The 25,792-nt window shown below is 41.2% G+C and overlaps 1 protein-coding gene and 1 non-coding gene across 2 annotated transcripts in view; one reads left to right on the forward strand and one right to left on the reverse strand.

Moving 5' to 3' along the window:
• KCNG3 (potassium voltage-gated channel modifier subfamily G member 3) overlaps positions 1-23,796 on the forward strand; it is a 62,922-nt gene extending 39,126 nt beyond the window's left edge. Inside the window, exon 2 of the mRNA XM_030921244.1 lies at positions 21,234-23,796. Within this exon, the coding sequence (XP_030777104.1) occupies positions 21,234-21,879 (646 nt within the window). The 3' untranslated portion in view covers positions 21,880-23,796. The remainder of the gene's footprint in view (positions 1-21,233) is intronic.
• A 1,512-nt stretch (positions 23,797-25,308) lies between these two features.
• LOC115894453 lies at positions 25,309-25,368 on the reverse strand. The gene has a single exon (XR_004054571.1). It is a non-coding gene; the product is annotated as a small nucleolar RNA SNORD75 (small nucleolar RNA).
• Positions 25,369-25,792: the final 424 nt, after the last annotated feature.

A 25,792-nucleotide genomic window follows, 5' to 3' on the forward strand; every position in this document is an offset into this window, starting at 1 on the left:
CAGTTGATGAGAGGCTCATTGCATCATGGTGTGTACAAATTCACCTGACAAAGACATTTTTATTTTATTTATTTATTTTTGAGACAGAGTTTCACTCTGTCGCCCAGGCTGGAGTACAGTGCTGTGATTTCAACTCACTGCAACCTCCGCCTCCTGGGTTCAAGTGATTCTTGTGCCTCAGCCTCTCCAGTAGCTAAGATTACAGGCACATGCCACCATGCCCTGCTAAGTTTTGTATTTTTAGTAGAGACGGGGTTTAAACATGTTGACCAGGCTGTTCTCTAACTTCTGACCTCAAGTGATCCAAAGTGCTGGGATTACAGGCGTGAGCCCCCGCACCCGGTTAAGGGACCTTTTTAGATAGATCTTCATGACCTGTTTCCATCCCAGTCCTTCATCACCTCTCTTATACCAAAAGGTCTGCAGGGCGTGACAGCTGCTTCTGTTGTACCATTTTGGGGTGGAGAGGCTGGATCTGATGAAGCCAGTAATTCAGTACTGAATTCCTTCTTGTGTTGTGTTTTTTTGCCCTCGCACCAGGGTATGAAATAGCTTCCAGGAGCTCTAGCTATAAGCTGGGGAGAGGTTGTGTGATTGTAATCACATGGTGACAACACTTAGAATCTAAATTGGACTTCTGTTGCATTCTCACCACTCAATTTATTTTTTAGCAGTTTAATGGGTACATTTTAGAGTCTTTCATATTGTGTGGAATTAGATCCTCCCCTTCAAGTGCTGTAATTAACATCACTTAAAATAAAACTTGAATAAAATATTGAAACCTCAAAAAATTAAAAATATCATTTGTTGAAATTCATCTTCCCAAGTTGTTCCGTAGATAAAAACTATCTTGAAGCAAAAATGGTAAAATACTATTAAATAAAAGAATTGTTATCACTTTTTGTAAGGTGATCTTGTTTGAAGAGGTAGATCTTTTTTTTTTTTTTTGAGACGGAGTCTCGCTCTGTCGCCCAGGCTGGAGTGCAGTGGCCGGATCTCAGCTCACTGCAAGCTCCGCCTCCCGGGTTTATGCCATTCTCCTGCCTCAGCCTCCCGAGTAGCTGGGACTACAGGCGCCCGCCACCTCGCCCGGCTAGTTTTTTGTATTTTTTAGTAGAGACGGGGTTTCACCATGTTAGCCAGGATGGTCTCGATCTCCTGACCTCGTGATCCGCCCGTCTCGGCCTCCCAAAGTGCTGGGATTACAGGCTTGAGCCACCGCACCCGGCCGAAGAGGTAGATCTTGATATCCTTTCCAGTCTCATAATTCTTTTACTAATGAATTGCCAGTTAAATAAAAAAGGAATAGAACCCACGTGGCAGTCATATATGGAATAGGAGTAGATTATTGAGATTGATCTTCTTGTAGCATTATTTAAGCAAATACTTGTATGCTGGGGTAGTGGTGAAGGTGCAGGAAGGGATTGTGGCACCTGAAGATTAAGGGGGCCCACCCAGAGTGGAGAGTGTGGGACTGGGGACCACCGGTGATGTCAGGCCTGAGTTTCTGCTGCTGTCATCTCTGGAAAGTTTTTAGCAGTGAGTGTCAGAACCACAGATTTTTGATCCCTTTGCCTGTATGTATATGTCCCCTACAGCAGGGTGGTCTTCTGAAAAAACACTCCCTGGCTCTGGTGAAGAGAAGCGCATCCTGATTTCTGGGTCAGTCAGAAAGAGATGATGTCTCTGACTCTCAAGAGCCTCAGGCAAGGCACACACAGAAATACCTCTGATTTGTCCACGGAGCGGGTTCAACCCAAGCCCTCTATTAGAGGGTAATGAACACAAACACTGATACATGGGATGGATGAAATTCTTTATGTAAATTAGCTCCTAGAAGATGATGTCTACCTTTTTATCAGTTAAGAAAATCAAAGGAATAGTCAGAGTGGCCATTTTTTGTAGTAAGAGATTTCGAGGTGCCTTTTGTTTTCTTCACTTGCCTTTCCATTTAGGGGAAGCCTAAAACACTGGGCAGTGGCCCAGTGTCGCGCACCTGTTTAATCTATGTAGGGCATCTGCTCACATCCGTGTTTTGTTTTGTTAACTTTTTAAATGTAATTGCTTTCACTTCATCAGGTATCTGGCACTTTGCTGATTTTGCTTGTGCTGGTCTTTCCATGCCAAATTAAACTGCCACTTTCTCAAAGAAGCCTTCCGTCATCTCCCAGATGAAGAAAAACTTACCTTCTTCTGAACTTAATACACATCAATTATAGCTTTTATTACTTTCTACATTCTATTTTTGAGTTTTTAAGGATAGGTTTGTTGTTAGGGAGGGTATATCTTACCCTTTGCTGGGTTGCAAACTTTCAGTCTGTTTTATCTTCTTTTTAAAATCCTTTTATTTTGAAATGATTTAACAATTATTAATTAATTAATTTACCTATTTATATTTAGAGACAGAGTCTTGCTTTGTTGCCCAGGCTGAAATGCAGTGGTACAATCATGACTCACTGCAGCCTCAAACTCCTGGGTACAGGCAATTCTCCCACCTCCTGAGTAGCTAGGGCTACAGGCATGTGCTATCATGCCTGCTATTTTTTTTTTGTAGAGATGGGGGTCTTGCTATGTTGTCCATGCTGGTCTTGTACTCCTGGCTTCAAGAAGTCCTCCCACCTCAGCCTCCCAAAGTGCTGGGATTACAGATGTGAGCCACTTTGCCTGGCTTGAAATAGTTTTACACTCACAAGAAGTTGCAAAAATAGCACAGAGTTCGGTTTTACCCTTCATCTGGTTTCCCCAGTGATAACATCTTTTTTTTTTTTTTTTTTGAGATGGGGTCTTGCTCTGTTGCCCAGGCTGGAGTGCAGAGGTGCAATCTCGGCTCACTGCAAGCTCCACCTCCCAGGTTCACACCATTCTCCCACCTCAGCCTCCTGAGTAGCTGCGACTACAGGTGTCCACCACCATGCCTGGCTAATTTTTTGTATTTTTAGTAGAGACAGGGTTTCACCGTGTTAGCCAGGATGATCTCCATCTCCTGACCTCTTGATCTGCCTGCCTCATCCTCCCAAAGTGCTGGGATTACAGGCGTGAGCCACTGCACCCAGCTGATGACATCTTACATAACTATGCTTAAGTTCTATCTTTAATTTATCTTTATACACCTCTCTGTGGCCTGACATACAGTAGGCACTCACTCATGAGCTTTGTTGCATGATGAATGAATTAATGGGCTCCATGGGCTTACAGCCACATCCAAGTTAATATGTCATCACATCCTGACTCCAGGACATTGCATCATCTTGGCTACAAGTGACCTGTCTCAGGAGACTCAGACTGAAGCCATGTACATTTCTTGCCTCCTTAGTGCACATTAGTTGACTTGCCAGGCAGGGAGGGTGAGAAAGGATTCTGGGATAAATGCACAATCTGAGATTTATTTCAAAATAAGACATGACGGAAGTAGATGAGGGTGTGGAGCAGGGCGGAACTGGCTTTGGGCCGATGGTGAATGGGGCTGGGTATTTGGGGGGTCATAATACCATAATACCATTCTGTCTTCTCTCTCTCTCTCTCTCTCTTTTTTTTTGACACGGAGTTTTGCTCTTGTTGCCCAGTCTGGAGTGCGATGGCGCGATCTTGGCTCACTGTAACCTCCACATTCCGGGTTCAAGCGATTCTCCTGCCTAAACCTCCCGAGTATCTGGGATTACAGGCACGTGCCACCACGCCCAGCTAATTTTGTATTTTTAGTAGAGTCGGGGTTTCACCATGTTGGTTGGGCTTGTCTCGAACTCCTGACCTCAGGTAATCCACCCACCTTGGCCTCCCAAAGTGCTAGGATTTCAGGCGTCCGGCCATTCTGTCTTCTCTCATATGTTGAATGGTCTCAGTTCTTCATCTCTAAAAGTTTAAGAAACAGAAGCCTACCACAATGACATAATATCAAAACTGTTTCTTCCTGAGGTTCTTCTGTTTTTTTTTTTTTTTTTTTTAAAGTAATGGGGTCTCCTATGTTGCTTCTTTCTGAGGTTTTAGAGTCTGTCCCTACAAACTGACACTAGCGGAACAGAGCTCCTTGCAAGACAGTACCTCAGGCTACACTGCAGACACTAGGATGCACTTAAGTCATATATTTGGGTTGAATATTGAATTATGCCAAAAGGAGTTGGAGAAGATAAGGGTTATTTGTAGTAATTGCCTGTAATTTTTCACAGAAACACACTTTGGTGGAGATTTATGTATGATGGATAGCCCGTGTCTTAGCAGGACAGGTATTGTTGTCTTTGCAGTTGCAGTCAGAAACTTGGTTGTTTCTTTGTAGACGGTCATCAGTCCCTGTTTCCCAATAAAGAGAGAATGTGGATCTGGTACCTCTGTTGCCAAAACAGAGGACAGAGGAACCACAGAGGGTAAACTGTGTTTAGGAGGCAGAAGCCAGATTCCTCAGGCAAGGGTGATAGCCCCCTGTTCCTGTGTGCTAAGGGAAAGTGAGAAAAGCAAAGGTGGAGGCGATTGCAGGAAGAAAAGAGATCCGACAGAATAATAGCAGCCCCTTAAAAATTGTGGGAGGAGCCCAGTTCTCTGTGGCCAATCCCAATGACTTTGAGAGAGTGAACTTTTCATTCATCATTATCCTCGTCCTGCCACATGTCCTAATGAAATGGCCATCCAAACGTGAGCATCAGGAAACAAAGTGGTATCAAGTGAGGAACGTAAAAATTAACACACACATTGACTGTAGCTGTATAGGGACATCCATGAATCCCAGGCGTGATTCAAGGTATGACTTAGTCAGTGAGTACATGTATTTTGTTTGTTTAAAATTTATTTATTTATATATTGAGATGAGGGGTTTCACTATATTGCTCAGGCCGGTTTTGAAGCCTGAGCTCAAGTGATCTTCCTTCCTCAGTCTCTCAGGTAGCTGGGAGACTACAGGTGTGTGCCACCACAGCTAGCTTTGTACATTTTTTTTTTTTTTTTTTTACAGAGAAGAGTCTCACTCTGTTGCCCAGGCTGGAGTGCAGTGGTGTGATCATAGCTCACTGCAGCCTCGAACTCCTGGGCCCAAGTGATCCTCCTGCCTTGGCCTCCCAAAGTGTTGGGATCACAGGCATGAGCCACTGTGCCCAGCCTTGCGTGTGTGTGTGTGATTTGCTTGCCTCGGCCTCCCAAAGTGCTAGGATTATAGGCATGAGCCACTGTGCCTGGCCAGCCTTGTAAATATTATTAACCTGTCATTTATTATCTGTGTGACATGGTTTAGTTACTTCTCTCTTTTTTTTTTGAGACAAAGTCTCTGTGTCGCCCAGCTGGAGTGCAGTGGCACAATCACAGCTCACTTTAGCTTCAACCTTCCCGGGCTCAAGGAACCCTTTTACCTTGGCCTCCCAGGTTGCTGGGAGTACAGGCGCGTGCCCCCATGCTTGGCTAATTTTTTTTTTTCTGAATTTTGCAGAGATGGAGTTTCGTCACATTGCCCAGGCTGGTCTTGAACTTGTGGGCTCAAGCAGTCTGCTGTTCTTGGCCTCCCAAAGTGTTGGGATTACAGGCATGAGCTACTGCACTTGGCCGCTAGTTACTTCTCTTTAGCTTAGTTTCCTCATTTGTAGGTGGGGATCATAACAGAACCTATTGCATACAGTTGTGAGAATTAAATGAATTAGTATGTAAATTTATAGAAAGATGTTTGGAACTTGAATAAGTGTTCAATTATGTGTTTTAATTTATTATTGATCTAGGTTGGAAGATAAAGAGGTACGAATGGTATAGATTTTTTTCTGTGTAAGATAAAGTGTGTAAGAAAAAAATCATGTTTTCTTCTTTCAAAAAACCCTACTTTTTTTCTCCCATTTAACCAATTGTTGTGGAGAAAAACTCTTATAAGGACATGAAAGACTCTAGGTAATGAAGCGGCTGTTGATGTGCAGCTTGTTGGAAATTTTTATTGTGCTTCGTGTTATTACATTGTACATGCCTGTTAGAAATGTGATTGGAAATGCTTTGTACATTTAAATCCGAAGGCTTCGAGTAAGAAGGGTAACTTTTCCTTTTGTGGCACTCCTGGGGTTGTTAAGGCTGATTTAAGCTGCTGCTGACTCGATTGTGGTGATTGCTCTTCTAGTTGGGCATACTTTTTACTTTCTTTTAGAATGTTTTTAAATTGGACTTGAACTGAACTCCTTTTGTAAATGGAAGACTCTGAGCTCAGAGATGGTTTGTAGTAATAATAATAATGGTCACAATCTTTTTTGTTGTTGTTGTTTTTTGAGACTGGTCTTACTCTTGCTTAGGCTGGAATATAGTGGTGTGATCATGGCTCACTGCAACCCTGGGCTCAGGTGCGCCTCCTCAGCCTCCCAAGTAACTGGGACTGCAGGCACGCACCATCATGCCTGGCTAATTTTTGTATTTTTTGTAGAGAGAGGGTTTTGACATGTTGCCCAGACTGATCTTGAACTACTAAGCTCAAGTGATCCTCCTGCCTTGGCCTCCTAAAGTGCTGGGCTTAACAGGTGTGAGCCACTGTACCTGGCCGTATTATTTTTGGAGGACTTAAAAAATGATTGCAGTCTATGCCTTTCATCTTATACTGGTGTGTTAATATTTGTGGCTTCAAAGAAGTTATAAATACATTTCATTTTTCCCTGCCAAAACTGTTAAGTTTTTTTTTTTTTGAGACGGAGTCTTGCTCTGCCACCCAGGCTGGAGTGCAGTGGCCGGCTCTCAGCTCACTGCAAGCTCCGCCTCCCGGGTTCACGCCATTCTCCTGCCTCAGCCTCCCGAGTAGCTGGGACTACAGGCGCCCGCCTCGTCGCCCGGCTAGTTTTTTGTATTTTTAGTAGAGACGGGGTTTCACCGTGTTAGCCAGGATGGTCTCGATCTCCTGACCTCGTGATCTGCCCGTCTCGGCCTCCCAAAGTGCTGGGATTACAGGCTTGAGCCACCGCACCCGGCCTAAAACTGTTAAGTTTTATCTTAAAATTATATTCCAGTGTAAATATAATTAATAAGTAACAAAATTATTGGGGTTTGGATTCATATAACATTTCCTTATTTTATATCCTTATACATTGTGATATTGTACTATATTTAAAATATACTATATATTATTTTAAATGTATTATAATTATATATGCACATAGTATAGGTATATAATAAATACACGTATATTACTTTAGGTGGTTTTCTGTGTTGGCATATTGCTTGTGTAATTCATTTAGCTTTTTCCAGTCAGCTATTCAGATTCAGCTTTCAGCTGTGCGCATATATATATATATATACACACACATATAATTTTTTTATTTTTTATTTTTGTTTTTTTCAAGAGACAGGATTTTGGTCTGTTGCCTAGTTTGGAGTATAATGGTACAGTCATAGCTCACTGCAGCCTCAAGCTGCTGGGCCCAAGTGATCCTCCCACCTCAGCCTCCCAAGTAACTGGACTACAGGCACATGCCCCACGCTGGCTAATTTTTTGAAAATTTTTAGTAGAGATGAGATCTGACTATATTGTGAGATCTCACCGTATTCCAAGATCTCCTGGGCTCAAGCAGTTCTCCTGCCTTGGCCTCCCAAAATGTTGGGATTACAGACATGAACCATTGGAGCCAGCAACAGCTGTTTTGTGTATTAATTTTCATAGTTGTCCTTGTAATACTAAATTTTAATCAGGTTCTGTTTGGTATTAATGACAGGAACAGTCTCCTTTAATTCTTCTGAGGTAAAGCAGAATGTAAGTCAAAAATTAATTAATGTCAAAGCACTGTCTTTGTTTTTGTTTTTCCATTGACCCCATGGGTGGTGTGGCTGAGCAGTCTAACGTGCTGAGTATGGTGGCTCACGTGTGTAGCCTCTAGCACTTTGGGAGGCCGGGAGTTTAAGACCAGCCTGAGCAACATAGCGAGACTTCAGCTCTACAAAATATAAAGAACATAAAAAATAAAAACGTTGTGTATTAAGGCTTTAGCCTCCTTGGGGGCATAGATTTGAATTCCACCACTACTCTTATGTTTGCTCTTTAAAACTGTAGTAAAATACACATAATATAAAATTTGCCATCTTAACCATTTTTAAGTATACCGTTTAGTGGTGTTAAGTATAATATATTCATATTGTTATGAAACAGATCTTCAGAGCTTTTTCATCTTGCAAATCTGAAGCTTTGTACCCATCAAACCACTCTTCTCTTTTACCTTTTCCCAACTGCCTGTAACTACTATCTTACTTTCTGTTTCTGTGAATTTGACTACTTTTGATACCTCATATAAGTGGAATCACATAGTATTTGTCTTTTTGTGACTGGCATATTTCACTTAACGTAATGTCCTCAAGGTTCATCCATGTAACAGGATTTCCTTTTTTTTTTTGTTTTTTTTTGTTGTTGTTGAGATGGAGTCTTGCTCTTTCATCCAGGCTGGAGTGCAATGGCACGATCTCGGCTCACTGCAACCTCTGCCTCCCCAGTTCAAGTGATTCTCCTGCCTCAGCCTCCCGAGTAGCTTGGATTACAGACACCCACCACCACACCTGGCTAATTTTTGTACTTTTAGTAGAGATGAGGTTTCACCATGTTGGCCAGGCTGGTCTCGAACTCCTTACCTCAGGTGATCTGCCCGCCTCAGCCTCCCGAAGTGCTAGGATTACAGGCATGAGCCACCGCACCCAGATTAATTTTCTCTCTTTTTTTTTTTTGAGATGGAGTTGTCGCTCTGTCGCCCAGGCTGGAGTGCAGTGGTGCGATCTCTGCTCACTGCAAGCTCTGCCTCCTGGGTTGACACCTTCTCCTGCCTCAGCCTCCCGAGTACCTGGGACTACAGCCGCCCGCCACCACGCCCGGCTATTTTTTTTTTTTTTTGTATTTTTAGTAGAGACGGGATTTCACCGTGTTAACCAGGATGGTCTCAATCTCCTGACCTCATGATCCACCTGCCTTGGCCTCCCAAAGTGCTGGGATTACAGGTGTGAGCCACCGCACCCAGCCAATTTTCTCTCTTTTTAAGGCTGAATAATATTCCATTATATATATATATTTCTGTGTTGTTTTTTGTGTGTGTGTGTGATAGAGTCTTGCTCTGTCACCCAGGCTGGAGTGCAGGGGTGCAATGTTGGCTCACTGCAACCTCTGGCTCCCGATTCAAGCAATTCTCCTGCCTCAGCCTCCCAAGTAGCTGGAATTACAGGTGCATGCCACCATGCCCAGCGAATTCTATATATATTTTATATATATATATTTTTAGTAGAGATAGAGTTTTGCCATGTTGTCCAGGCTGGTCTTGAACTCCTTGACCTCAGGTGATCCACCCACCTCAGCCTCCCAAAGTGCTGGGAAATGAGCCACCACGCCCAGCTATATTCCAATTTTCTTTATTCTTTTGTCAGTGGACATTTAGATTGCTTCCACATCTTAACTATTGTCAGTAATGCTTCCTTTGTATTTGTGAACATGGGTGTGCAAATATTTCTTTAACACCCTGCTTTCATTTGTTTTGGATATATACCCAGAAGAGTGATTACTGCAGCATGTGATATTTCTATTTTTAATTTTTTGAGGAACCTCCATACTGTTTTGCATAGTGGATGCACCCTTTTACAATCCTACCAACAGTGCTGTAGACACTTGTGCTTTTCTGGTGTGATTTTTTTTTTTTTTTTTTTGTATAGTAGTCATCCTGTAGGTATAAGGTGATACCTCATTGTGGTTCTGATTTGCATTTCTCTGATGATTGATAATGTTGAGCATCTTTTCATATGCTCATCGGCCTTATTAACTTTTGAGAAATATCAAATCCTTTGTCCAGGACAGTCTCTTAAATAAATGGTGCTGGGAAAACTGGACATCCATATGCAAAAGACACTAGACCCTTTATCTCACTATATAAAAAAAAAACAAATCAGGCCGGGCGTGGTGGCTCAAGCCTGTAATCCTAGCACTTTGGGAGGCCGAGACAGGTGGATCACGAGGTCAGGAGATCGAGACCATCCTGGCTAACACAGTGAAACCCCGTCTCTACTAAAAAATGCAAAAAACTAGCTGGGCGAGGTGGCGGGCGCCTGTCGTCCCAGCTACTCGGGAGGTTGAGGCAGGAGAATGGCGTGAACCCGGGAGGTGGAGCTTGCAGTAAGCCGAGATCCGGCCACTGCACTCTAGCCTGGGTGACACAGCGAGACTCCGTCTCAAAAAAAAAAAAAAAAAAAAAAAAAAAAAAAAAAAAAAAACAAATCAAACTGGATTAATGACATAAATCTAAGACCTCAAACTATGAAACTACTACACAAAAACATTGGGGAAAATCTCCAGGACGTTGGAGTAGGCAAAGATTTCTTGAGCAATATCCCACCAGCACAGGCAACCAAAGCAAAAGTGAACAAATGGGATCATACCTAATTAAGAAGCTTCTTCACAGCAAAGGAAAGAATCAACAAAGTGAAGATACAACCACAGAATGGGAGAAAATATTTGCAAACTACCCATCTGACAAGGGATTAAAAACCAGAACATATAAGGAGCTCAGACAACTCTATAGGAAAAATATCTAATAAATTGATTTAAAAATGGGCAAAAAATCTGAATAGATATTTCTCAAAAGAAGACATACGAATGGCAAACAGGTATATGGAAAAGGTGCTCAGCATCATTGATCATCAGAGAAGTGCAAATCAAAACTACAATGAAATATCATCTTACTCTAGTTAAAATGGCTTTCATCCAAAAGACAGACAATAACAAATGCTGGCGAGGATGTGGAGAAAAGGGATCCCTCGTATACTGTTAGTGGAAATGTAAATTAGTACAACCACTATGGAGAACAGTTTGGAGGTTCCTTAAAAAACTGAAAATAGAGCTACCATATGATCCAGCAATCCCACTGTTGAGTGGGTGTTTACCCAACAGAAAGGAAATCAGCATATCAGAAAGATGCGTGCACTCCCATGTTTGTTGCAGCACTATTCATGTTAGCCAAGATTTGGAAGCAAACTAAGTGCCATCAACAAATGAATGCGGCCGGGCATGGTGGCCCATGCCTGTAATCCCAGCATTTTGGGAGGCTGAGGCAGGCGGATTGCCTGAGGTCAGGAGTTCAAGACCAGCTTGGCCAACATGGCGAAACGTCATCTCTACTAAAAATACAAAAATTAACCAGGCATGGTAGCATGCACCTGTAGTCCCAGCTACTCAGGAGGCTGAGGCAAGAGAATCACTTGAACCCTGGAGGCGCAGGTTGCAGCGAGTCTTGATCATACCACTGCACTCTAGCCTGGATGACAGAGCAAGACCCCATCTCAAAACACACACACACACACACACACACAAACCCAGATGAATGTATAAAGAAAATGTGGTACATATACACAATGGAGTACTATTCAGCCATAAAAAAGAATGAGGTCCTGCCATGTGCAACAACATGGATGGAACTGGAGGTCATTTTGTTAAGTGAAATAAATCAGGCACAGAAAGACAAACTTCTTGTGTTCTCAATTATTTGCGGGAGCTAAAAATGAAAACAATTGAACTCATGAATGTAGAGAGTAGAAGGATGGTTACCAGAGGCTTAGACGGGTAGCAGTGGTGGTGGAGAAGTGGGTATGGTTAATGGTTACAAAAAAATAGTTAGAAAGAATGAGTAAGACCTGGTATTTGCTAGCACAACAGGGTGACTGTAGTAAAAAAATAATTTAATCTTACGTTTCAAAATAACTAAGAAAGTATAACTGGATTGTTTGTAACACAAAGGATAAATGCCGGAGGTGAATTTGAGGCTGCAGGGAGCTGTGACTGCACCACTGTGCTCTATATGGGTGACAGAGCAAAATTCTGTCTCTTAAAAAAAAAAACATATATATATATGTATATATAATATATATATTTTACCACCCCATTTACCCTGATGTGATTATTATGCATTGCATGCCTGTATCAAGATATTTCATGTAACCCATAAATATATACACCTACTATGTACCCATGAAAATTTTAAAAATTAATCTAAAAAATCCTTTGCCCATTTTTTTAATTGGGTTGATTTTTTTTGTTGTTACTGAGTTGCAGGAATTCTTTGTATATCCTATACATTAACTCTTTTTTTTTTTTTGAGACGGAGTTTCACTCTTGTTGCCCAGGCTGGAGTGCAATGGCACGAGCTCGGCTCACCACAACCTCTGCCTCCCAGGTTCAAGCAATTCTCCTGCCTCAGCCTCCGTAGTAGCTGGGATTATAGGCATGTGCCACCACGCCCGGCTAATTTTGTATTTTTAGTAGAGATGGGGTTTCTCCATGTTGGTCAGGATGGTCTCGAACTCCTGACCTCAGGTGATCCACCACCTCGGCCTCCCAAAGTGCTGGGTTTACAGGCATGAGCCACCGCACCCGGCCCTGTACGTTAACTCTTAATCAGATACATGACTTGCAAATATCTTCTCCCATTCTGTAGGTTGCCCTTTCACTCTTGATTGTATCTCTGTTGTTTTTGTTTTTGTTTTTGAGGTAGGGTCTCACTCTGTTGCCCAGGCTGGAGTGTAGTGGCAAGATCATGGCTTAATGCAGCCTTGACCTCCTGGGCTCAGGGGATCCTCCCACCTCAGCTTCCCAAGTAACTAGGACTACAGGCACACACCACCACTCCCTGCTAATTTTAATTAATTAATTAATTAATTTTGAGGCAAAGTCTTGCTCTGTCGTCCAGGTTGGAGTGCAATGGCGTGGTCTCAGCTCACTGCAACTTCCACCTCCTGGGTTCAAGCAGATACTCCTATTTCAGCCTCCTGAGTAGCTGGGATTAGAGGCGTGCACCACCACGCCCAGCTAATTTTTTATATTTTTAGTAGAGATGGGGTTTTACCATGTTGGCCAGGCTGCTCTTGAACTCCTGATCAAGTGATCCACCTGCCTCAGCCCCCCAAAGTGCTGGGATTACAGGCATGAGCCACTGTGCCTGGCCCCCTGCTAATTTTAAAACATTATTTGTAGTAGAGACGAGGTCTTGCTTTGTTGTCCAGGTTGGTCTTAAACTCCTGGGCTCAAGCAGTCCTGCCACTTCAGCCTCTGAAAGTACTGAGATTACAGGTGTGTGTCACTGCCCCTGGCACACACACAAAAAATGCTGTTCTAATGTAAACCCTGGAGACCAAATGATTGACCTATAATATCATTTAATCTTTTTTTTTTTTTGAGTTGGAGTCTTGCTCTGTCACCCAGATTGGAGTGCAGCTGTACTATCTCAGCTCACTGTGACCTCTGCCTTCTAAATTCAAGCAATTCGCCTGCCTCAGTCTCCTGAGTAGCTGGGATTACAGGCGTCCGCCACCACACCCAGCTAATTTTTGTATTTTTGGTAGAGACAGTGTTTCACCATGTTGGCCAGGCTGGTCTGGAACTCCTGACCTCAAGTGATCCATCCACCTTGGCCTCCCAAAGTGCTGGGATTACAGGTGTGAACCACTGTGCCAGGTCCCATTTAATCTTAACAATGGATATTGTCATAAAATCATTTGCATTTCCAAATGCTCCTTGTAGCTTTAAAACCTTATAGATGGGAGTTTCGTTACCTGTGTAATTGCAGCTTCTTAGTTGTGTGATCTTGGAAAAGTGCTTAACCTTTTAGCCTCGATGCTGTCATCTGTAAAGTGGAGATACTAGGGGAAATGCATATTTCATAGACTTCTTGAAAGGGATCAGACGAGATGATATCTGTAAAGTGTTTGGCATAGTGGCATAGTGCTCAACTGAAAGGCATCAGTCAGTGATGAATATTTTTATTAGGCGTACATTCATCAACATCTAGATGTTTGAACTTCAGAAGAAATCTGAATGGGCTTCAAAGGAATGTGATGTCTCAGTATCTTTAGTTTCTTTTTTCCTGTTTAATTTTACAGAAATAACCTCCGGGAGTACCCAGTTGTTTGCTCTTGTGCTCAGTGAACAGTACTCAGTTTTTCAGCAGTTGTCAGTGGTGGCATTGGTGAGAGTGCCATTTGGAAACATGAGGAGTTTTGGCAGGCTTGGTGGTGTTTGTTGCTAGAGACTGCCTTGGTGTAATTGAAGGTGAAAGTGATGCCTGGGGTTTCTCACTGATTCATCCCTTTGGCGTGGAATTCTGAATAAACTGCATCTGACCTAGGGTGTGGGCAGGCAGAACCCTGAGGACCTCATTACAGACGAGCTTACTTCTTTGAAATTCCACACCATTTGGATTTCTTCCTTCTTAGTCTTAACAACTTTGGCTGCTGCTGGAAATAATTAGACAGAAAATGTTCTGGTATTTTTGGCACAATTGACATTTTTACTCTTCTGAAATTAATAGAATCTTGGAATTTTAGAACTGAGAAGGTCCTTAGAAGATCTGTATAAATCTGCCTCTTGATGGTGAGGCTTGTCCTTCAGAATGGAAAGAGCACAGAGCCTCTGACGTCAAGCCCAGTGCCCTTGCTTGTGTCTGGCTAGAGAAGAGACAGAGTATGTTAGCTGGAGAACTGGTACATCTTACCCACAAGCCAATCTAAGGAAACTATTATTGTCACTCCTGTGTGCTCCTGCAATCCCTTTTAAGTGCACATCTTACTACTACCTACTATATTGACCAGTTTACTACCTAGGATAGCAACCAATTGAGAAATCCCAGACTGGGTGCGGTGACTCAGGCCTTTAATTCCAGCACTTTGGGAGGCCAAGGCAGGTGGATAACTTGAGGCCGGGGGTTCAAGACCAGCCTGGCCAACATGATGAAACCTCATCTCTCCTAAAAATACAAAACTTAGCCAGGTGTGGTGGTGTGCATCTGTAATCCCAGCTACTTGGGAAGCTGAGGCAGGAGAATTGCTTGAGTCCAGGAGGTGGAGGTTGCAGTGAGCTGACATCACACCACTGTGCTCCAGTCTGGGCGACAGTAAGACCCTGTCTCAAAAAAAATAAAATAAAATAAAAAAGAAATCTCAGTGGCTTAACACAACAGCAGACTTTTTTTTTTTTTTCAATGATAGTAAGTACTTTAGGTTTTGCAGAGCTATATGGTCTCTGTCATGACTACTCAACTTTGCCGTGAAAACTGCCATCGACAGTGTGTAAATGAGTGAGCATGGCTGTGTTCCAATAAAACTTTATTTATGGCCACTGAAATTCAAATTTTATATAATTTGTACACGTCATAAAAAATGTAATTTTTTAGATTTCTTTTTTCCCCCAATCATTAAAAAATATGAAAAAATAAAATTCATGTTGGAGGACCAAGTGCTTATGAATAACCAGGACAATCTTGAAAAGGAAGAACACAAGTGAGTGATACATTCAACTGGACATCAAAACAAAGTACACTCATTTCTCGGTACACATAGGATGTTGGTTCCAGGACCCCCCACATATACCAAAATCTGTACATACTCAAGTCCCTCAGTGGGCCGTGGGAAACCCAAGTATATGAAAAATTGGCTAGGGCAATCAAGCAAGAGAAAGAAATCAAGGGTATTCAGTTAGGAAAAGAAGAAGTCAAGTTGTCCCTATTTGCAGATGACATGATTGTATATTTAGAAAACCCCATTGTCTCAGCCCAAAATCTCCTTAAGCTGATAAGCAACTTCAGCAAAGTCTCAGGATACAAAATTAATGTGCAAAAATCACAAGCATTCTTATACACCAGTAACAGACAGAGAGCCAAATCAGGAATGAACTTCCATTCACAATTGCTTCAAAGAGAATAAAATACCTAGGAATCCAACTTACAAGGGATGTAAAGGACCTCTTCAAGGAGAACTACAAACCACTGCTCAGTGAAATCAAAGAGGACACAAACAAATGGAAGAACATACCATGCTCATGGATAGGAAGAATCAATATCGTGAAAATGGCCATACTGCCCAAGGTTATTTATAGATTCAATGCCATCCCCATCAAGCTACCAATGAGTTTCTTCACAGAATTGGAAAAAACTGCTTTAAAGTTCATATGAAACCAAAAAAGAGCCCGCATTGCCAAGACAATCCTAAGTCAAAAGAACAAAGCTGGAGGCATCACGCTACCTGACTTCAAACTATACTACAAGGCTACAGTAACCAAAACAGCATGGTACTGGTACCAAAACAGAGATATAGACCAATGGAACAGAACAGAGTCCTCAGAAATAATACCACACATCTACAGTCATCTGATCTTTGACAAACCTGAGAAAAACAGGAAATGGGGAAAGGATTCCCTATTTAATAAATGGTGCTGGGAAAATTGGCTAGCCATAAGTAGAAAGCTGAAACTGGATCCTTTCCTTACTCCTTATACGAAGATTAATTCAAGATGGATTAGAGACTTAAATGTTAGACCTAATACCATAAAAACCCTAGAAGAAAACCTAGGTAGTACCATTCAGGACATAGGCATGGGCAAGGACTTCATGTCTAAAACACCAAAAGCAACGGCAGCAAAAGCCAAAATTGACAAATGGGATCTAATTAAACTAAAGAGCTTCTGCACAGCAAAAGAAACTACCATCAGAGTGAACAGGCAACCTATAGAATGGGAGAAAATTTTTGCAATCTACTCATCTGGCAAAGGGCTAATATCCAGAACCTACAAAGAACTCCAACAAATTTACAAGAAAAAAAAACAACCTCATCAAAAAGTGGGCAAAGGATATGAACAGACATTTCTCAAAAGAAGACATTCACACAGCCAACAGACACATGAAAAAATGCTCATCATCACTGGCCATCAGAGAAATGCAAATCAAAACCACAATGAGATACCATCTCACACCAGTTAGAATGGCAATCATTAAAAAGTCAGGAAACAATAGGTGCTGGAGAGGATGTGGAGAAATAGGAACACTTTCACACTGTTGGTGGGATTGTAAACTAGTTCAACCACTATGGAAAACAGTATGGTGATTCCTCAAGGATCTAGAACTAGATGTACCATATGACCCAGCCATCCCATTACTGGGTATATACCCAAAGGATCATAAATCATGCTGCTATAAAGACACATGCACACGTATGTTTATTGCGGCACTATTCACAATAGCAAAGACTTGGAATCAACCCAAATGTCCATCAGTGACAGACTGGATTAAGAAAATGTGGCACATATACACCATGGAATACTATGCAGCCATAAAAAAGGATGAGTTTGTGTCCTTTGTAGGGACATGGATGCAGCTGGAAACCATCATTCTTAGCAAACTATCACAAGAACAGAAAACCAAACACCGCATGTTCTCACTCATAGGTGGGAACTGAACAATGAGATCACTTGGACTCGGGAAGGGGAACATCACACACCGGGGCCTATCATGGGGAGGGGAGAGGGGGAAGGGATTGCATTGGGAGTTATACCTAATGTCAATGACGAATTGATGGGTGCTGACGAGTTGATGGGTGCAGCACACCAACATGGCACGAGTATGCATATGTAACAAACCTGCACGTTATGCACATGTACCCTAGAACTTAAAGTATAATAATAATAATAATAATAATAATAATAATAATAATAATAAAAAGAAAAATTGGCCATCTGTATAAGCATGTTTTATTTCCTGCGAATACTGTATTTTTGGTCACATTTAGTTGAAAAACTGCCTATAAGTGGATCCTTGTGATCAAACCCATGTTATTCAGGGGTCAACTGTAATGAAAATTGACAGTAGCATAGTATAAGATAGAATGGATTGATTAGATATACTTGAGTGAAGTTCTAAACTTTACACTCTGGAAAGTGGAAAATCCAGAATTTTACTTAGGTATGATTGGTAATTTAATGTATGATAAAAGCCACCATTTCAAACCAGTGGGGGAAAAAAATTAGGAACCATTCTTAGGTTGTGTGCCATACAAAAAAAAAAAAAAAAAAAAAAAAAAAGAATATTCATTGCATCATTGTTAATGTTCATCTGGTGGACTGGTTAAATAAATCACAGTACATTCGGTGTCACCATGTTTAAGAAATGAGGGAGCATATGTATCTGTATATCTATACATGTATATACATACATATACACACATAAGTAAAAAATTTTTGTTTGTTTGTACATACATCAAATAGCTCCAAAAAGATGCATAAGAAAGTGATGATATTTGTTGACTCCAGGGCGGGGAACTGCGTGGCTGAAATAGGGTGAGACATGAGACTTTTCCCTTCCCCTTCCTTTTTTTTTTTTTTTTTTTTTGAGGAAGGTGTGCTGTCTGTCACACAGGTGGGAGTGCAGTGGTGTGGTCATGACTCACTGCAGCCTCAACCTCCTGGGCTCAAGCAATCCTCCTGCCTCATTTTTTTGCAGAGAGGAGGCCTCACTATGTTTCCCAGGCTGGTCTTGAACTCCTGGGCTCAAGCAATTCTCCCACCTCAGCCTCCCAAAGTGCTGGGATTACAAGTATGAGCCACTATGCCTGGCCTGAGACTTTTCTTTCTATACTCTTTTTTTAAAAAATCATGTGATTAATTAATTAATTAATTTATTTATTTATTTTTTGAGATGGAGTCTCGCTTGTTGCCCAGGCTGGAGTGCAGTGGCACAATCTCGGCTGAATGCAAGCTCCCCCTCCCAGGTTCACGCCATTGTCCTGCCTCAGTCTCCCAAGTAGCTGGGACTATGGGCGCCCGCCACCACGCCCAGCTAATTTTTTGTATTTTTAGTAGAGACGGGGTTTCACCATGTTAGCCAGGATGGTCTCGATCTCCTGACCTTGTGATCTTCCCACCTCAGCCTCCCAAAATGCTGGGATTACGGGTGTGAGCCACCACGCCTGGCCAAAATCATGCGATTTAAACCATGTGAATGTGAATACCTATTCAGAAAATAAAAGTTAATAAATAAAGTTAATCTTTACAGCCCTGTAAAGCCCTACAATAGGGAAACATGGTTAATTGTATTTATTCATTTCTATGAGTAACATCAAGTACCAATTGTGTTCTGTGGAATGCACTTTGAGTAATTCTTTTCAAAATGTTGCCCCACCTGCTTTCCTCCCACTTACTCCAGTTTTCTTCTCTCTCCATTGTACTTCTAATGTTTGGGTTTAAGTTAGTGGTGAGAAAGAATTATGTGGAGAAAAACAAGTGATGGTATAATAATTATAACTTTTAATTCAGAATTTAAAAAATTTTGGGTTCGGCATAGTGGCTCATGCCTGTAATTCCAGCACTTTGGGAGGCCGAGGTGGGCGGATCACTTGAGGTCAGAAGTCCAAGATCAGCCTGGCCAACATGGTGAAACCCCGTCTCTACTAAAAATATAAAAAAATTAGCTGGGGTTGGTGGCACGTGCCTGTAGTCCTAGCTACTTGGGAGGCTGAGGCACGAGAATTGCTTGAACCCGGGTGGCAGAGGTTGCAGTGAGCCGAGATCCTGCCACTGCACTGCAGCCTGGGTGACAGAGTGAGACTCCATCTCAATTAAAAGAATAAAAAATTTTAAAATGTTAATTAAATTTAAAATTACCTTCAGATTACCACTCACAGGGCCAGAGGTGTTGAAACTTGATTTTCTCAGCTTTGGCATGTGTGGGCTGAGGGCTGGGGGCCTAGAGCTCCCAGGATGCTGGCTTCTTCAAGAATCCTACCCATTGGCTGGGTGTGGTGGCTCATGGCTGTAATCCTGGCACTTTGGGAGGCTGAGGTGGGCAGATTACCTGAGGTAAGGAGTTCGAGACCAGCCTGGCCAACATGGTGAAACTCCATCTTTACTACAAATACAAAATTTAGCCAGCCATGGTGGCAGACGCCTGTAGTCCCAGCTACTGGAGAGGCTGAGGCAGGAGAATTACTTGAACCTGGGAGGCAGAGGTTGCAGTGAGCTGAGATGGCGCCACTGCACTCCAGCCTGGGTGACAGCGTGAGACTTCATCTCAAAAAAAAGGAATCCTACCCTTAACTTCAGTGTGCTGTATACATGCAATTATTTTCAGTGCATGCAGTAATGCAGAAAGGCTGGTAAATATTGCTCTAGGTAAAATGTAGTCTTTTTAAAATATGTGCTGTGTAAAAATGATGATGGAAGACAAAGTAGTTGTGGTCTTTGGGAAAATCCTAGTGGCCATTTTGCTCCAATGTGGGAGTCCTTGGCCTTGTTTCTCCTGGGAGCCTTTTTAGAATGGTTGTGACCTGGTGTGTTCCTGGTGAGGGCACTCACCCAGTACCCCATAAACTTGCTCACTGCCAGTGTCTCCCATACAAGCCTATTGGAAGGGAAGGAAGATTCACATTTTAGGAAATGATCTTGCATTGACTGTGAGTTACCAAGAAATAGCCCATCAAAAAACTCAGATGTGTCCACATTCTGTGGGAATAATGCCCTTCCAATCCACCTCAGAACTGGTATCACAGCCGAGAGCCACTGTCCTACAAGAGTAAGTTAAATTTCATGTTGTGGCCAACTGAGGATAAGTTAATTTCAAACTACCAAATAAGAGAGATATTTTTTATAAGTATTAGTGGCAAGTAAAAAAATAATTTTAATAGTATTGCAGCATAGAAGTAAGAACTTTATCAAGTTCAATTTTTTTTTTTTAAATTTTTGAGACAGGGTCTCTTTCTGTCACCCTGGCTGGAGTGCAATGGCACAGTCATGGCTCACTCTGGCCTTGACTTTCCCAGGCTCAGGTGATCCTCCCACGTCAGCCTCTGAAGTAGGTGGTACTACAGTTGTGTGTCACCACACCCGGCTGATTTTTGTATTTTTTTTTATAGAGATGGGGTTTTGCTGTGGTGCCCAGGTTGGTCTCGAACTCTTGGGCACAAGCAATTCACCCACCTCAGCCTTCCAAAGACCTGGGATTACACACGTGAGCCACTGCACCTGGCGTTAATTTCCTTTTTTTTTTTGAGACGGAGTCTTGCTCTGTCGCCTAGGCTGGAGTGCAGTGGCCGGATCTCAGCTCACTGCAAGCTCCGCCTCCCGGGTTTATGCCATTCTCCTGCCTCAGCCTCCTTGTAGCTGGGACTATAGGCGCCCGCCACCGCGCCCGGCTAGTTTTTTGTATTTTTTAGTAGCGACGGGGTTTCACCATGTTAGCCAGGATGGTCTCGATCTCCCGACCTCGTGATCCACCCGTCTCGGCCTCCCAAAGTGCCAGGATTACAGGCTTGAGCCACCACGCCCGGCCTTTAATTTTCATCTGAATTGATTTGTTGTTCTGTTGCGTGTGTCCTGGTGATCTGATGATGTTGGTAACATTGTCTGTTCTTTATGTTTTCTGGAAAAGTAACTGAATTAGTATGTCAGTGTAGTACTATCTGAAGAAATCTAAGAGCTATTAAAATGCTTAAAAATAAAATGATCAATTCTTCTTTTGTTCTCTTGACAGGATAATTGAAGCTATCTGCATAGGTTGGTTCACTGCGGAGTGCATCGTGAGGTTCATTGTCTCCAAAAACAAGTGTGAGTTTGTCAAGAGACCCCTGAACATCATAGATTTACTGGCAATCACGCCGTATTACATCTCCGTGTTGATGACAGTGTTTACAGGCGAGAACTCTCAACTCCAGAGGGCTGGAGTCACCTTGAGGGTACTTAGAATGATGAGGATTTTTTGGGTGATTAAGCTTGCCCGTCACTTCATTGGTCTTCAGACACTCGGTTTGACTCTCAAACGTTGCTACCGAGAGATGGTTATGTTACTTGTCTTCATTTGTGTTGCCATGGCAATCTTTAGTGCACTTTCTCAGCTTCTTGAACATGGGCTGGACCTGGAAACATCCAACAAGGACTTCACCAGCATTCCCGCTGCCTGCTGGTGGGTGATTATCTCTATGACTACAGTTGGCTATGGAGATATGTATCCTATCACAGTGCCTGGAAGAATTCTTGGAGGAGTTTGTGTTGTCAGTGGAATTGTTCTATTGGCATTACCTATCACTTTTATCTACCATAGCTTTGTGCAGTGTTATCATGAGCTCAAGTTTAGATCTGCTAGGTATAGTAGGAGCCTCTCTGCTGAATTCCTGAATTAATGCATTGCAAATCAATTCTTGCATACACTTCATAGAAAGACCTGATGCTACTTCATATTTATGTGTTTTTTGCTGGGTGAGCACTGCAGTGGCATTGTCATCATCTTGGTAGGGTAGAAATTATCCTTCCCAGCCGAAGGGATAAAACAGTTTACTTATTATGGAGTAAATAGAATTGAGACTGCAAAGGAAGAATAATGACTCCTAGAGTAAACTTTAGGACCTGGTTTTATTTGGACTTGTTTTCCCATTTCCTTGAATGATTACATATTTTTTAAAAATACCTTATTTGAACATTTTAAAACAGAAAGGTACAATTTTCCAAATGTTTTTCCATCTTATGAATTCAGAAGAAGCTTGGAACTTACAGTGTTTTTTGTTTGAGAGTAACATTTTCATTTCTAAATGTTTTATAATTTCTCATATCAATGTCAGAAGTATCCTGGAAACATATGTCACATGCAGGAACTGTTTAACAAATACTTTAAAAATTTGGCCAAAATTTAAACTGTATAATAGAGCTAGATATAAGCAAGAATAGTATTTGAAAGACTTTTCCAGCATACTTCTCAATTCTTTGCTTTATTTTTGTGCCAATTATTCACCTTATTGTGCAGCTTCATGGAAGCTTGAGTATATTCTCCCTTTTCCATTTTGGATTTATCTCTTTACTGAAATGACTCAAAAGGTATTTAAGAATTGATGAGAGCTTGTGTTGTTTAGCATCTTATTGGATAATATTTGAATTCATTGCTGTTCCTAGGTGATAACTGTCCTAATATTTAGATGTCCAAACAAGACTACTTCCAACATAAAAATTATAATAGGAATAATTTGAGATGACTCAATATTACAATCTCTTCTTCTCTTAACCTCTTCCCCCAAACACTAGAGGTTTAATAAGACTTATCAGATGAAAGGATATTTATATAGCCTTTTAGTACCAAAGTCATACTTATGTATTGTCACTGGATTGTCATAAAAGGAAGAAATTAAATATTACTGTACTCTTAGTTGCTGTGTACCTAAGTCAATTTTAAGCCAGTAAAAGCAATGGATACATAATTATTTGATCTGATCTTTAACCATTGTGAATCACAGCTACAGAAAAACCCTTCTTGTAAGAATATTGACTAATACACCATGTTAATCTGGCTAGATTATTAGGACTAGATAATGTAAAAGTGATGATTGTTTAGTAACTAAATTTTAGCAATAGGAATTAGAATTTCACTTTTTCAACCAGTTACCATAAAGAAGTTAGTGTATATATAAACACAAATAATTAGTGACAGATTCATAAAAAATTGAATGTTGTACACAGTAATTTTGTCAGGGGTAGAGAAGACAGGGATTGGGAAGTGGTGGGTAGGATGAAGGACCTGGATATATTTATCAAATAAAGGGTTACCAGAAGTGTTCATTAAAGGAATTGTAGCCATCATCTAGTTCAGACCTCAACTATTACAGATAGAAAATCAGGGCAGGAGAGGATATAATTGTGAAGGAGTCAGGGCTAACACCTGGATCTCCAGAAACCTAGCCTAGCAGTTTAATCTTCACACACCTCTGGGTTCTGAGAAAAGCCTGGAAAATCACACTTCTTTGTCATTGTCATGCTGAGGTAATAATAGCAAAACTGTTTTCTTTTCCTTAATTTCCTTTCCTAAGCTTATGTAATATTTTGGCCATTAAATATCTTGCCTTATCTTCCCTACTACTGCTGGTATGCTATTTCTTACATACTCAAAAGAAATTCGATTATTTATTGTATATTTATTGTATTCTAATATAATTGAAATAAATGGCATGGATTTATTTTTTCTTACCTATTTGGATTAAAGCTTTGTGGTTCATGCAAGCAATGTGCAGATGACAGCACCTCCATATTACTAATAAAAATATGATATCCATCAATTTTACTGGTACTGGTACCGCTTTATGTGAATATGTCCTATCTTCCCAAGTAAATTATAACTGTCTTGAGAGCTGGGATCCTCTCTCATGCATACACCTTTATATCCCCGACAGTGTTTGTTACAGACTTGGGCACAAAGAGTTGACTGATTTGAGGGGAGAAACTTCTGTGTGAAGAGACAAGGAGAAGTATACATCTATAGTTTTATATATATATATATGTATGTGTGTGTGTATATATATATATGGCATGTACATGTGCAAATACACACACAGATTTCATGCTACCCTTAGGTAACAAGTGTAAAATCTCTTGTTGGTGATTCCAGACTTTCCACAGGACCGATTTTCATAAAGAAGCATGTTGGATAAATGCTAGTGGCAGTTAAACTACCCATTTATAAGGAGACGATGAGATGTGATAGAGTAGTTCATTCATAAATGAAAAAATATGTATTAGGGTTTTGTCTTATGGATGTTATATTTTTTTAGGAACAGCATTTTCTTGTAACTTTCCCAGAGTGTTACTACTTTTATCACTATTTATCTATTTATTTTTTTCTAGAGACAGAGTTCTGCTTGGTTGACCAGGCTGGAGTGCAGTGGTGTGATCATAGCTCACTGCAGTCTCCAACTCCTAGGCTTAAGCAGTCCTCCCACCCCAGCCTCCCAAGTTGCTAGGACTATAGGTGTGCATCACCATGCTGGTTAATTTTTGTATTTTTATTTTTTTTGTAGAGATAGGGGTCTCACTGTGTTGCCCAGGCTGGCCTCAAACTCCTGGCCTCAAGCATTCCTCCCACCTCAGCCTCCCAAAGCTCTGGAATTATGGGCATGAGACACTGTGCCTGGCCTGTTGCTGCTTTTTAAACAAAACCATTAAGTATCACTTCTTTCTTAGCTGCACTTACAGACATCTCTTATAACTCAGTCTTCGTGGCAGAAATGTTTTCATTAATATCTATATTGGTACCAGTAAGTCAGACATTATCCTAAATTAAAATACCCAAAGAGGAAAAAAGCCCTAGTCTCTTAATCTTTAATCTCATTTTACCACACCTGAATTTACATGACTTGATCTAATCTGTAACTTGTTTTGTATTCTCTAAAATGGGATTTTTAGGATTACAAAAACAAAATTAGGGAATACATTAGAAAGTGAACAAATTCAAGACTTTTATTACTGTATTGTCATTGTTGCTAATTGAAACAGTTGCATTTGTTCTTGGTTTTTTTAGTTACTTATAACTACCCATTTGTAGGTTCGTACTTTCTGAAAAGTTATTTCCACAATGGCTGTCAATAAGTCAAATACTTTTTCTCTTTTTAAACCTTTGTCCAGATGTCCTGTGATCTGGAAGAGGTGGAGATGGGGTTAATTTGGATGTTGGTGTTGGGAGAATTTTCCCTGTTGGCTTGGTATTTGCTAATAGCAGCTTATTTTCCTTTTTCCTTTTTTTTTTTTTTAAAGAAAACAGACAAAAAGATGCAAAACAATATTTGAAATATTAAAGCCTCAGGATAGAATTTCAGACGTCCCTTCTGTCCACTTCACCTCTTTTCCATAGAAATGAAAAATAAAACATTGAAAGCTCCTAGCCCTGTATTACTATTCAGCTGTGTAGCTCCAAACTTAACGCATACTGTCATAGAATATTTCGAGTCCTCTGACTCTTCATAAATGTACATTCCCTTATGGTGTGCAATATACAATTCAATCAAATATAGTCTAATCATTTTATAGGGTCATAGGAAGTTGGAACTAAGGGGGTTGTGGAAACCTTCTGGTCTATTTTGGCCCAGTTGTATGCCTTTTGTCCGATCCAAATGTTAGCAACCAGGGAACTCTGCTCCCAGTGGGTTGTAATTTAGCCATGGTCACTCTAGTGTCAGGTCAGGTCCCAGAAGCTTGATTTCCAGACTTTTGGCTTAGTACTCTGGATATACTTCCTTTAAGAATTTTGTAACTTTGGAAGGCATGGAAGATTTCTTTTAA

Source organism: Rhinopithecus roxellana, chromosome 17, assembly GCF_007565055.1.
Source record: "Rhinopithecus roxellana isolate Shanxi Qingling chromosome 17, ASM756505v1, whole genome shotgun sequence".
Lineage (NCBI taxonomy): Eukaryota > Metazoa > Chordata > Mammalia > Primates > Cercopithecidae > Rhinopithecus > Rhinopithecus roxellana.